This window comes from Chiloscyllium plagiosum, chromosome 1 (genome assembly GCF_004010195.1).
Source record: "Chiloscyllium plagiosum isolate BGI_BamShark_2017 chromosome 1, ASM401019v2, whole genome shotgun sequence".
Taxonomy (NCBI): domain Eukaryota; kingdom Metazoa; phylum Chordata; class Chondrichthyes; order Orectolobiformes; family Hemiscylliidae; genus Chiloscyllium; species Chiloscyllium plagiosum.
Window position 1 is genome coordinate 129,646,941 of NC_057710.1, and position 14,757 is coordinate 129,661,697.

At 39.4% G+C, this 14,757-nt stretch overlaps 1 protein-coding gene across 2 annotated transcripts in view; it reads left to right on the top strand.

Annotated features, from left to right (window-relative positions):
* LOC122553171 (protein transport protein Sec24D-like) overlaps nt 1-14,757 on the top strand; it is a 202,602-nt gene that overhangs the window by 53,660 nt on the left and 134,185 nt on the right. For both annotated transcript variants that reach the window (XM_043696769.1, XM_043696761.1), the window contains exon 8: nt 2,506-2,633. In XM_043696769.1, coding sequence (XP_043552704.1) covers nt 2,506-2,633 — 128 coding nt within the window. The remainder of the gene's footprint in view (nt 1-2,505; nt 2,634-14,757) is intronic.

The following is a 14,757-nucleotide window of genomic DNA, read 5'->3' on the forward strand; positions in this document are numbered from 1 at the left end:
AATTTTAGGGTCTGAGCACCTACATCGCAGGCCTTGTCATCAAACTGGTTGCTACCACATTCAACCCATTGTCAGCCACTAATTGTCCTTTTTAGCAGCTATTCATTTTCCCAAGCTGTCCTTTACCCATTCCTTTGTCTGCCCAACTGTTTTTCTATCTCTGGGCTCTATTTCCGCCTATCATTCACTCCTGTCCCCACATCCCAGCTTCATACCAACCTTGACCTGGCTAAGGTTGAATCTGACTCCGAAACTGCTTTCATTTCATAGGTGCTGCCAGACCTGCTGAGTTTTTCCAGCAATTCCCTGTTTTTGTTTCTGATTTCCAGCATCTGCGGTTCTTTGGAGCTTTTTTTTTTACTTATGCTGCGGGCTTTTTCAGATGTTACAGGTGACATCAGCAAACACCACAGTTCTCCAGTGTGTCCAGGAGATTAAGAGTCTTTAAACTAGCAACATGTATACTGTATCTACGCCTTTATGCATAGTGTAAAGCAGGACAAGAGAGCAATAAACTTTGATGCATTGCAGAATTTCTGAAAATGCAAAGTGCTACAGATTGCGCACAGATTGACTTGCACGCTCCCTATGACCATCTTTATCAACCAAATGGGATTCCATTCTGTTAGCTGGTTTGAAACTTCTGGCCACACATCACACTGATCAGCGGTTGCTGCAGCAGATTGTTCATTTCATCCTGCGCCACTCCCTGTGCTGCTTTAAATTCACACACATCCTGCAGTTGACTAGTGTCCTTCCAAAAAGTATTTTCCTGTTGTTTGGTCACAAGATATACTTCATTTTTGAGAAATGCTGACTGCCCTTATTTGGTATCATAAGCACTCACTGTCTGTAACCATCACTTTACAGATGGCTGCCAACACGTAACACCGGCTGCACATATCTGAGTAAAGTGATTCAGCAGCGCAAGTATTGTGTCCTGTCTGTGTAAACTGAGACAGACACCCGCAGTAGGCATTCCATTCTGGATACAGAAAGTCCAAGAATTTTGGGCCAATGGGCTAAGAAATGGCAGATGGAGTTTAATTTAGATAAATGTAAAGTGCTGCATTTTGGGAAAGCAAATCTTAGCAGGATTTATACACTTAATGGTAAGGTCCTAGGGAGTGTTGCCGAATAAAGAGACCTCAGAGTACTGATTCATAGCTCCTTGAAAGTGGAGTCGCAGGTAGATGAGATAGCGAAGAAGGCATTTGGTATGCTTTCCTTTATTGGTCAGAGTATTGAGTATAGGGGTTGGGAGGTCATGTTGCGGCTGTACAGGACATTGGTTAGGCCACTGTTGGAATATTGCATGCAATTCTGGCTCCTTCCTATTGGAAAGATGATGTGAAATGTGAAAGGGTTCAGAAAAGAAGGATGTTGCCTGGGTTGGAGGATTTGAGTTATAGGGAGAGGCTGAATAGGCTAGGGCTGTTTTCCCTGGAGCATTGGAGGTTGACTGGTAACCTTATAGAGAGTTATAAAATCATGAGGGGCATGGATAGGATAAATAGACAAAATCTTTTCCCTGGGGTGGGGGAGTCCAGAACTAGAGGGCATAGGTTTCGGATGAGAGGGGAAAGATATAAAAGAGACCTACGGGCCAACTTTTCACACAGAGGATGGAACGTGTATGGAATGAGCTGCCAGAGGATGTAGTGGAGGCTAGTACAATTGCAACATTTAAAAGGCATCTGGATGGGTGTATGAATAGGAAGGGTTTGGAGGGATATGGGCCAGGTGCTGGCAGGTAGGACTAGATTGAGTTGGGATATCTGGTCGACATGGACAGGTTGGACCGATTGGTCTGTTTCTGTGCTGTACATCTCTATGACTCTTAGACTCTAATTTAGATATGCAAATCAACATAAAGTACCATTTTGTGTTGTCCTAAATCATACCTCTGTTAGTTTCCCTGGTATCACAAATAGCGAACAAAAAATATCAGCCAGTAGCATAACAGTTTTATTTTTGTCGGACCTGATAAAGCTCAAGAAAATAAACCCCCCCAACCCCTCAATTGTGATCAGATAGAAACGCCCAATCCAACACAGTGTACCACCTTTCCACTGCAGTTCCTGCAATAGCAGTTAGGGGCAACAAGAACAATGAAGATCTGTCAAGTCTTGTTGCTTCAACTCTGTTGTCGTACCTCTCTTGATATTAAGATAGTGTTTTTGCTGATGACTCACTTCAGGTGAAATTATTTGCTGCTTTGTTTTACTGAAATGGATAGAAATGACAAGGTTACTCATTATCCTCTTCCAAGAACTTAGAGGAAAGGTAACCCCTTGTCCCACTATAAAACTGAATTAGGATGTCATCTGGCCATCTACAGGATTGTGTGATATCCTGTACTTTGCTATAAAATATATTGACAATTGGAAACCTTTACTTTTCTTGTAAGTTTTATGAACAAGTGAAGAAATTGTAAGCAAGTTAAGCCTCTGCTGAGGAACGTAATCAGTATTCTTTTTTTTTTGTCTCATTTATGTTTTAAAGGAAATGCAAGCCCTCGTTTTATACGCTGCACAACTTACTGCTTCCCTAGTACAGGAGACATAGCCAAACAATCTCAGATTCCGTTGGCAGCTGTCATCAAACCTTTTGCATCATTACCATCAAATGAGGTAAGATAATAACTGGGTGAATGTCATGTTAAGGCTCAGTTTCAAAGAGGACAGGTCAGACCACTTTGAGCTAATCACACTGATATAGATTTCTGCAGTAAATTCTTCTAATTATTTAAATCGAAATTCATCATAGTTTGTTAGCTCTAGCATGTAAAACGATAGTTTGGCAACTGTCAAGGTTAGTAGAATAGCCAGATAAGTGTAGCCAAAGGAATCATGAAAGCTGAAGTAGCTGATTAGTACTTGCTTCATAAGAAAACTGTAAACAAAATAAAAGAAGTCATAAAATTAATCCCAAATGAAGAAATTCTGAAAAAGATTTCACTTTTTTGTAGTTTTGACATTAATATGAATCAGCACCATTATAAATTAAACATGTATTAACAGGCAAACGATGCTTCAAATAGCAAGGTAAATTGCAGTTTAACTAGTCAACACAATATCGTAATGTCTTTACTCAACCACATCAATCCCCACAAATATGTTACATCGTGTACGGTTCAAACTAAACCTCTTACAAAAGTTCACACATCTATCCAATCTACCAATTTTGCCCTTGAATCACATTCATGCACATAGCACAGTCCTATAGAACCTTCTTTACTAGGTTCACAACAGTTGCAAAAGCACAGATTCCCCAAAGACTCCTTTGTTGATCCCTTAAACTAAGTTAAATGGTCATCTCAGCTCTAGCAAAGTTAAGCAGTAAGTTGTTCAGTTCTCAATCTCTACCTTAACCTTGTCTTCAGTATCCTGTTCTGTGCAACACCTGTTTCACATACACAGCTCCTTGTAGATATGCTTCCTTTGTTCCCTTCTTGAATACAGCTATCCTTTTTCTTGGCCCTCCATTTTGAGTGGCCACATGGCATTCGTGTGATTTTCTTCCTGTGGGCACTGTTTCTAATCCCTTTCAAATATTCTTAAAACCACTTTCAGATTCCATAGATGTTTACCATTTTAAATAAATGATTGGAAAATTAGAGATTTTTTTACTGGATTGCTTCTGGGTCAAAGAGTGACACTGTTGTGTAATATTATAGCTTGAAGCAGCTTTTGAAGGATTGATAATTGACATGGTTGTGAGTAACCAATTTACCCATTCACATTAAAAGTGAGTTTTTAACATTACTTCATTTATATTTTATATTATTTCTATTATTTATATTTAACTCATACAAATGAGAAACAGGAGAAAAAAGTATTAGCCCATTCCCAAACCTGTGTCTCAAATTATCCTCCCCCAATTTGAAGAAATAATTGTGATACAGTTTCTTCTTCTACCACTGTGGTCAGGATTGCGAGTTGAGAGCTGGTTAAGACTTGGTTTTAAGAAAAAGTGCTTGAAACTGTATATTGAGCTATACAAAATAGATCACATCTGGATACACTTAAAAAATCTAAACAGAAAAGTGTAATCCAAGATCTTATCTGCTTCTCTCCAGAAGTATAGATGTTATGGGTGAATTTTAACATCCAGAAATGGGTGAGTCGGGGTTGAGTCAAGTGGTAAACTTTAAGCAATCTAATACCTGAGCCCCCCAACTCTCCCACTTCGAAGCTGAATGGAGACGGCACAAGGAGCAAACAGCCAACCCATAATTTAAATATCTTAGAGGCGTAGCCTCTGAGTTAAGCTGTTTTGCAGGTTTTACTGTGGCTAATCAAATGTTCCAAGCTTTGGGAAACTGGCAGCTTGAAGGACAACTTCACAGATTCAGGGAGAATGCCTTAGTAGCAAAAGTGGAGGCATTCCCACCAAGCAGCTCTTGTAATCCAGTGGTAATGTCCCTACCTGTTAGCCAGAAGTCTTGCATTCAAGTCTCACATGCTCCAGAGCTGTGTAATAACATCTTGGAACAGGCTGATTTGCACCACCAAGCCCTCCAAATTCACTGTCCCTTCAGACATTCTTCTTTATGGTCTCCAAAGTCTGCAGGGTTACGATCCACCAATCCTTCTCCCTCTCACCAAAATCCAGGATCAGACTTAGTTGTTTCTGAAGACTGCTTCAGAACCATTCCTATCGAACTGTAAGCCAGCAATTTTCCTGGGCTCCATGAAGTAAGTGAGCTGAAGTGGCAGGCCTGTGATGGAAGTTGTGGATTGAGTCCCAAGTGAGCAAGTTAGAACCTGGTTAGTGTTTTTAAGTAAAAAGTCTCAGCCTTGTACATCAGAAGCAATCTGAATCTCTCTTTTTAGAACTGAATTTTCTGACTGCTTTGCCAACTTATCATACACCTTCATCCTCCCACCCTCACCCTCTAAACCCTCTAACCTTCACTCTCGTTTGTTACCATTCCTTGTCTTCTTCACCCTCAGCCCCTCATTTTCATTCTAAATTCATCTCCCTACAACCTTATTCCCCCCACCTTACCATTATGCACTTTATGAATATCACTCAACTGCCAAATGCTAGCAGTTGGAGGCCATTGAATAACCCATAAAACACCCAAATGAAACACACCCTTCAATGCAGCTGTGTAAACAGAGTTAAGCACTTATAAAATGGTTAAGTGGCTGAAGACCAAAGACCCCACAAAACTACTCAAGAAAATAAACAGACTTTAGAACTGCTATCTCAACAGATGTCTAGACTCAATACATAAAAATAAATTTGAAGATGATTCAGTATTATTCATTGTTATATGCTCAGTTTCAAGAGTATGAAATGTACTTTACCTTTTATCCATTGGGTAGACTTTTTAATTCATCTGAAGACTTTTCTACATTGTACACTATTTATGTTTACTTGACAGCTTGCCAGTTGGCAAGATCAATAATCTGACAAACACTTTGTTTTCTGGGTAGTTACATCTTCTAAGTACAGCACTTTCATAATTTACCTTAATAAACAGAGATCCACCTCATGCTGCAGCATTTAGTTAAGAGCTAGAATTAGTTTTAAAATAGTTATAGAAAAGGATAAGGCCTTGTATAAAAGTTTAAAATTCTTAATTGGAGGAAGGAAAATTTTCATGGTATGATACAGGAACTTTCAAGAGTTGATTAGACTAGTCCATTCACAGGTAAAAGGTTGACTGGCAAGTGGGAGACACTCAAAAGTGAGATACTAAGAATTCAGAGGCATTATGTTCCTGTTAGATTGAAGGGTGAGGCTGGTAAGAGTAGGGAACAATGAATGAATAAAGATATTGAGCCTCTAATCAAGAATAAGAAGGAGTCCTATATTTCGGGGCGGCATGGTGGCACAGTGGTTAGCACTGCTGCCTCACAGCACCAGGGTCCCAGGTTCAGTTCCAGACTCGGGTGACTGTCTGCAAGGACAGACACATTCTCTCTGTGTCTGCATGGGTTTCCTCCAGGTACTCCAGTTTCCTCCCACAGTCCAAAGATTTGCAGGTTAGCTGAATTGGCCATGTGAAATTACCCATAGTGTTAGGTGAATTAGTCAGAGGGAAATGGATCTGGGTGGGTTACTCTTTGGAGGGTCAGTGTGGACTTGTTGGGCCGAAGGCCCTGTTTCCACATTGTAGGAAATCTTTTTAAAAAAAAAATTAAATATAGACAACTGGAATCAAGTGATTCTCTTCAAAAATATAAGGGGCATTCTTAGAGGGAAATCAAGAGGGTAAAAGGGATATGAGACAGCCTTGGGATATAAGGTTAAGGATAATTCAGAGATTCTACAAGTACATTAAGAGCAATAAAGCAGCTAGTGAGAGAGTAGGGCCCCTTAAAGATCAGTGAGGTCTTCTATGTTTGGAATCACATGAGATTAGAGGGAATATTTTGTCAGAAAGATTTGGAGGCTAGGGAACTTGGGGAAATAAATACTGATGTCTTGGAAAGCAGTCCATATTACAGAACAGGAAGTGCTGGAGGTCCTGAAAAAAAAAGGTGAATAAATCTCCAGGACCTGATCAAGTGTATCCTAGGACATTGTGGGAAGTTGGGGAAGAAATTGCAGGGCCCCTAGCAAAGATGTTTGTATGATCTACCAACACTGGTGAGGTGCTGGAGTCTGGATAATGTGTCTTAATTTAAGAAATGCTGTAAGGAGAAGCATGGGAGCGAGACCCGTGAGTCTGACATTGTTGGTGGGTAGTTTATTAGATTAGATTACTTAGAGTGTGAAAACAGGCCCTTCGGCCTAACAAGTCCATACCGACCCGCCGAAGCAGAACCCATCCAGACCCATTTCCCTTCACCTAATACTATGGGCAATTTAGCATGGCCAATTCACCTAACCTGCACATTTTTGGACTGTGGGAGGAAACCGGAGAACCTGGAGGAAAGCCACGCAGACACGGGGAGAATGTGCAAACTACACACAGTCAGTCGCCTGAGGTGGGAATTGAACCCGCGTCTCTGGCGCTGTGAGGCAGCAGTGCTAACCCCTGAGGGGTTTGCATGGGAAGTTGTCTTTCTCAAACAAATAAGATGTTTGAAGACATAATGAAAAAGATTGAGGGCAGAGTGTAGACATTGTTTGCATGGAGCTTAGTAAAGCCTTTGACAAGGTTCCACATGGTAGATGAAATAGTAAAGTTAGATCTCTTGGGATTTAGTTCGATAAAAAATTGACTTGATAGTAGGAGACAGAGGGTTTTGTTGGAGGCTTGTTTTTGGACTGGAGGCCTGTGACTAGCCGTGTTCCACAGGGATGGGAGCTGGGTTCACTTCTGTTTGTCATTTATATAAACAATTTGATGAGAATTTAGGATGCATTGTCAATAAGTTCACCAAATGCGGATATAGTTGACAGTGAAGAAGATTACAAAGGGATCTTGGTCAATTGTGCCAATGAGCTGAGGCACGTCAGACGGAGTTTCATTTGGATAAATGCAATGTATTTTGGTAAAACAAACAAGGGCAGGCCTTATACAATTATTGGTAGGCCCCTTAGGCAGTTGAACAGAGAGACCTACAGGTTCAGGTATACAGTTCTTTGAAATTTGCATCTCAGGTAGACTGGGTGGTTAAGGGCCATTTAGCTCATTTGCCTTCATTGCTCAAAGCATTGAATATAGGAGTTGGAACATCATGTTAAGGTTGCGCAGGACATTGGTGAAGCCACTTTTAGGGTACTTTGTACAGTTCTCTGGTTGCCCAGTTATAGGAAGGATATTATTAAATTGGAGAGGACTTTAAAAAAAATTACCAGGATGTCACCAGGACTGGAAGGTTTGATTTATGTGGATAGGCTGGGACTTTTTTCACTGGAGCATAGGAGATTGAGGTTTTAGAGGTTTATAAAAACATGAGGGGCGTAGATAATGTGAATAACAAAAGTCCTTTCCCTAAGTGGGTTAGTTAAAAATTAGGGAGCGCATTTTTCAGGTGAGAGGAGAAAGATGTAAAAGGGAAATGAGAAGCAACTTTTTCTCTCACAGGGTGGTTTGTATGTGCAATGAACTGCCAGAGGAAGTGGTAGATGAAGGTACAGTTAAAACATTTCAAGTTACATGAATAGGAAAGGTTTAGAGGGATATTTGTCAAATGCAGGCAAGTGGGACGAATTTAGTTTTGCAAACGTGGTCGGCAGGGACAGTTTGGACCGAAGGCTCTGTTTCCATGCTACATGACTCTGAGCCAAAACCATTTGGAACTCTCACCATCTCCAATTCATGGCTCACAAATCCACACAGCTAGTGTAATACCCATCAACCCAATCAGGACCATTAAAATTCAGCCCCAATAATCAGGTCACTCCTCAGTCTTTACTTTTCTTTATTAAAAGAAATCCTGGCCTGTTAAATCTTTCCTGATTATTATAACTTCATAGCTCTAGTATCATGGTCGTAACTATTTTTTGCTGCTGTTATGTCTTCATACCATTTTCTTTTATTATTTAGGTAGAACTGTTCATAATACTACATGTTCAACATAATTTTCCTAGTTTTCAATTTTATTCTTCTAGAAATGAGCCCCAATGTTTAATTTTGCCTTTTTTGATGGCCAAGAAATCTGTATTTAGTAATTTGTCTGTCCATATTCCGAGATCTTAGAGCTTCTCGTACCATTTAGGTAATTGGAGCTGAGGTTTAGTGTGGATTTGATGGGGAAATTAAAATTAATGGAATTGACAGAGCATTGTGAAGCTAACTTTAACCTCTGTACTCTATTGTATAAAGTAATACATGTATATCCAACTTGGAAGAGAGATTCTCGATTAGGATAATCACTGAATTGATAAAACCTTCCACATTGAGAGATGATAAGTTGTGCTTTGATGGTCAAAACTGTTAAGAATTACCTAGTCTAGCTCAGGAGCTCCCCTCTGGCACAGGAGGCTCTGCTGCGTTTACTCACAAGGAGCACAACTTATTGGCTTGTTTTGTCTCTCGGCTGTCTCCTCAGTCAGCTTTAATCACTGAATTAGAACAGTATCTAAACAGACATTTCTGAGTTTAATGATGGGTCCGTGGGCTTTGTGGGCTGCCTGAAACTTCCAGTGAGACTGGGAGCCAGCACATTACAGAATTTGAGGGGGCTGAAGCTGTTTCTGGGAGACATGCCAAAATATATCATAGCTGCTTTCTGGGCTTCATTTGGGAAAAAAGTTTGTTGTAGTTTTGCTAAGACGTTATTTTATATGCCTTGGAGGTTTGCTTTATCACATCAGGTTCTGTGTGTCCAATATTGCCTTAGATTGGACTTTAAATAAGGAACAGGATGACCAGGACGAGTGCCTGCAGCTGTTGGTCACAGACTGTAACTAACTGCACAGGAAAGAGGAGACTCTAAAAGAGGTGAAAGCCATCAGAGCTGGCAGGCAGCAGGAGGGACAATGTGAAGGGCTCAGATACAAATTGGAGAGAGAAGAAAGAATGAGCACAACGCACCCTGATGTATCCAAATTGATGCCCAGATATACTCGCTCACTCACACGCTCATGTACCTTTACTCTCTCACACCCACTCACTCTCATCATAGAGGGTTCATAAGTCACTCTGTCATCCTGACAACCAACCTTCAAGGAAGCTCTGTCTCCTGGGAATGAAAGAGTCACATCTTCCCTTCACTTCCCGAATCCAACCTTGTTTTCCCTTTCCATTCAAAGTTAGACCTTCTCTTGCAATCCCACTTCTCTGTCCCTTTGTCATCTCCTCATGTCCCAGCAGACTCACTGTCACCACCCAGTGTACAATCTTTGGCCTGAATGAAACTACTCAAGTTTCTATCAACGGACAGTTCTCTTCCACATTTGCTTCTGAAAGACATAGCAGTTTTGCAGTCAAATAGTGTGGCGCTAGAAAAACACAGCCAGTCAGGCTGCATCCGATTGCAGGAGAGGGTCAATGTTTCGAGCGTAAGCTCTTCATCAGGAATGTGGGGGGTGGAGGGGAAAAAAGGGGGCTGAGAGATAAGTGGGAAGGGGTGAGGCTGGGGGGAAGGTGGCTGGGAATGCGATAGGAAGATGAAGTTGAGGGCCTTGGAACCCTCCAACCACACAGAATCAATGTCAATTTCACCAGTTTCCTCATCTCTTTTCTCCCCACCTTATCCCAGATTCAACCCTCCACCTCGGCACAACCCTCTTGAATGGCTCTACCTGTCCATTTTCTTTCCCACCTATCTGCTCCATCCTCCATTCAGATCTATCACCATCACCCCACCCCCCCAACCTTTATCGACCTATCACATTCCAAGCTACCTTCCCTCAGCACCACCCCCCCCTCCCATTTATCTCTCAGCCCCTTTGGGGGGGGGGTGCCCTTCCACATTCCTGATGAAGAGCTTATGCCTGAAACGCGGAGTCGCCTGCTCCTTGGATGCAGCCTGACTTGTTGTGCTTTTCCAGCGCCACACTTTTTGATACTGATCTCCAGCATCTGCTGTCCTCACTTTCTCGTAGTCAGTTGTGCAGCCATGAGACCTGAGAACATGTGTTTGCTTCAGGGCCTGTTTAATTTAATACTAGGACCTGGCTGCCCAGATGAGTACAGCCAGATTGAGAGGCTGACAAGTCAGTCTTCAGTGCCACAGCGCAGCTCAAGAGGGAGAGTTTTAGGGAAAAGATTTTAGTAGTTCTGAGAAGAGTGTGATTAGGGATCAGGAAGAACATTGGGGCATTCCAGCAGATAAGAAATTGATGGGAGGGACTGAAGAGATTGGAGAGGTGAGAAAATTGCAGAGGGCCTTGTGGAGTGAGGGGAGGAGGGGAGAGGGTGGTCATGAGTTGGAAAGGATTGATATTATTAGTAGGGTTGGAGAATATTGACAGTTGGGCAAACTTTGGGCGTGTTGCAAATGTTGACACTGTGGGTTGGAGAGCTTGCGGGAAAATTTGACCTAAATGCACCATTTTTGTGGGAATTAGGTTACTTCCAGTAAGGCAGTGATGCATTTAGAAATTGCAAATGCCTGAATCAACGAATTGCCATCAATTTATTTCATGTTTTTCCCCCAATTTGGGGAAGTAAAGTCCTTGGCAGATTACTAAAAGTTGAAAATAACCAGCTATGACATGTATGAAGTGAAGGATGACCTCTTGAACATTCATTCCCCACTTCAGTTCTTCACTTTGGAATCACTATTAACAATAACCATAAATGCAAACATAAAGGTATATCCAAATGAGCTTATTAAAGTTTGTTTTGCAAATTGTGAAACTATGATTGGTATTGTCATAAAGGTACATTGCTATAAGATTAAATTAAATAATTTAAATTTATTAGACCTTATTATTTTCATGGAATTGTTTTGAGCAAATTAAGATTACATTAATGAGCATGCATTCAAGGGATATAATGTTTATGCTTGTGACATAGATGTTTTAGTAATGTATACTTCAGCTTTTTCCCGATTAAATATATATTTTGATTTCAAATATATTTGAACAAGCATATTTGGAGAATTTCTTTTCCAATTTTTTGGAATACTATTCAAGAGAAATGTATTCAATATACTGTGCAGTTCTAAGATTAACTCTTAGTTGGCAATGCTTAATTTGAAAATCAAAATGTGTTTGCAGCAAATTTTAAGCTCTAGAAATCATAAACTATACAGTATAGTAAAAAAATTAATTTGCATATTTGTTTCACATTTAGCTTAAGCAAACAAAACAACCAAAAATAAACAAATCCCTAATAACCACAACAAAGCAACTGAGCACCTCAAATAAGTAATTTAGGAGAACAAAACATACCTTAATATAAAAGAATAGTGTAGGAAATATTTCTGAATGAATCTGTCAGATGGTTATCTTGTTTATTTTCATTTATTTTTGCTTCTTGTAGCAACAAGAACAAATTAGTAACAAAGTAGTTTTAGTTTAAGCAACATAATAAAGACATAAACTGAACATGGCCAGCACAGATTTGTAATAAGGATATATAAATGTTTCAAAAAATTGAGTAGAGTTCTGTGAGGAAATTGGAGTTAATTAATACTTAATGCACGAGGCGGCATGGAGTTGGAGCGAGCGATGTCAATATAGGTTTCACTGTTGGAGACGTGCAAATGAAGATAGACTCAGCTTTATCTTTTATTTAATCTTCTTATTCTTAAAACTGTTCAAAATGACACTATTTCGGCGACAGTTGAAGCTTTTCACTGCAAGTGACAGTGCATCAGTTAATTCAGTAAATCACTCAGTTCAATTCAATAAAGTGACAGATATTGTGCTTGTGAATTTTCAAAAGATGTTTAGGGTAGCACGCAAAAGGCCTGCTTATAAAATTAAAGCATATAGTATTAAAGGAGATGTGGTAGAATGGATATGACATTGGTTAAAGGACATAGTAGAATGGTAAATAGATGATTTTCAGAATGGAGTGATATCAACATTGGTGTCTCCCAGGGATTAGTGCTGGCAACAGCCATTAATCAGTGGACTCTACAGTCTCTTCCTTGTTTCACAAGGCTTTGTCTGGTCTTTTTAGTAGTGCAAAGGTTTACTAATGAATTGAAATGCATCTTGAGCCTTTCAAACGGTATTCAGAAATTATGTTGCTCTAGTATGACATTCCCTTTTAATTGTCTTAAATCTATAATTTTACTTGCTTTGAAATTTCAAGTCTCACTCCTAGCATATTTCCTATGTGCAACTGACTATGTTAGTAACTATATTAAACCAACCTCAAGAAAATTTAGAATGTTTTTTGTTCTTTACCATTAACATACACTTGCAGATATAATTGAGTGTGTGTTCATTAAAATAAATATATGCTATTTTGGAAGATGAAATAGAAGTTGAAGAAAAAGATGTGAAAATGTGCACATGTGATCTGCATATCAATTAATAGTTTTTTGATATTGTTTGCAAAACAAGAAGAGACTCAGCTTAACATGCAGTTGGTTTAATGTGCATCATGTGGGAGTTCCGTGCTTACGGTAATCAATAAAATCAAAGCATTTTTTGCTAAGGCACAAAGATCTGTTAATTTTTTAATGAGGAAATGAAGGTAAAATTATAGCCCTGGCACTGCAATTACATTTTGTCGCGGGTTTCAATTGTTCTCTTAATATCAAATAACTCAGTAAGATAATACAATGTAAAGTTTTGCCTTTGATGCTTAGGTTTTTATTTTTTTTCACTACAATCTCCAATCTTAGCTTTGTGAAGTACAAATAGACCACAAATGTAATTATTAGAACACTGTAGATTATTTTTTAAATGCATTTGTGAGTGCATGGACAACCTTCTAAAACATGAAAGGTGCAATTTAAGATAACACAGGAATTCAAGTAGCCATTAATCTGTAGCCATTCTTGAGGGTGCTAAATGACCTGCTAAGGCTCCAATTTGACGAGCAGTCACATCTAGTCTGTAATAGATTCAACCAAGTCTCAAGTCTTGGACACTCAATGTTGTTGATTGTGAACTGTTTTTTCCCTCCTCAATTTTTTTAATTTTAACTAACTTGCATAACTCCTCATGAACTGTATTTTAGAATTTAACTGGAGAAAAGTGATTTCTTCAGTGATCAACAAACCAGCTCATGGAGCCATTAAAATAATCTTCAGAATTGATAATAAATTATGAGAATCTTGTGTGTTCTGTTTGTCGTCATGCTGCTAATTGATGAGACAGACTTTGCTATAGATTTTCTGTGTTATTGTCGTGTTCTAAATTTGAGCCAGCAGATAAAACTAAACATCACCCTACAAGGCCAACAAGGACTGAAATGTCCTTTAACTCTTGTGAAATTGAATAATCTTTTAGAGCTGTTGCTTGAAAACATTTAAGATCTTGTCTTTATTTAAGTTGTTTTAAAAACAACATTGTGATAAGTATTACTGTCTGTCATAGCTGACAACTGGGTGTCTTTCTTAATTATATTTGGGCAGCCATGTGTCACAGTTAAACTGAATTGCTATGGAGATGTAAACAGTGGATTTTATTTATATCTCCATGCCTGTTGTTGGTATTTATAGAGGATTTTTATCCATTTGAAAAGTTTGAACTGTTAACAATTTCAGAAGTTAGGTGATGTATAATCTTGCATGCAAGTGTATTTTTACCTCCTATGAGTGCCTAATGTATTCCTTATATGAAAGTGATTATGTTTAAATGAAATGCTTGTATTTTCCAGATGCAAATATTTACTTAAAGGTATTTCCTTGCCTTGGAAACCAATATGTTATTGAAGTAACTAACTATAAAACATGTCATTTTTTTTTCCCCTTTCTCTTCCTGTCTCTCCCAAAGTCACTGATTCTTTCTCGGGTACAGGTCCATGAGCAAAGACTGTTATCTGGTAACACTTTTTTTTTTTGTTAATATGAACCTTAAATATTTTTCTCTGATACTGCTAGACAGTGGGTAATTGCAGGCTGTGGACAATGACAGCAAGGGTTACAGAATAATGAACAGGAGTGAGGACTCAAGCTGATTTCCTCCTCCTGCTCCAATATAGCACTCCAAGGTCAGTTGTCGACCTCAGTTGGCTGGCTGAAATTCTGTCTTTTTTGAGACCATCATATATCATGAATCAAACCTGGCACTTTTTGGTTGATATAATTTCATATTACATTTGGTCAAGTTAGGAGGAAGTGAGGACTGCAGATGCTGGAGATCAGAATTGAGACTATTGTGTTGGAAAAGCACAGCAAATCACGCAGCATCCGAGGAGCAGGAGAATCGACATTTTGGGGCATAAGCTCTTCATCAGGAATGAGGTTTGTGGACCGGGGGGGGTCTGAGAGATAA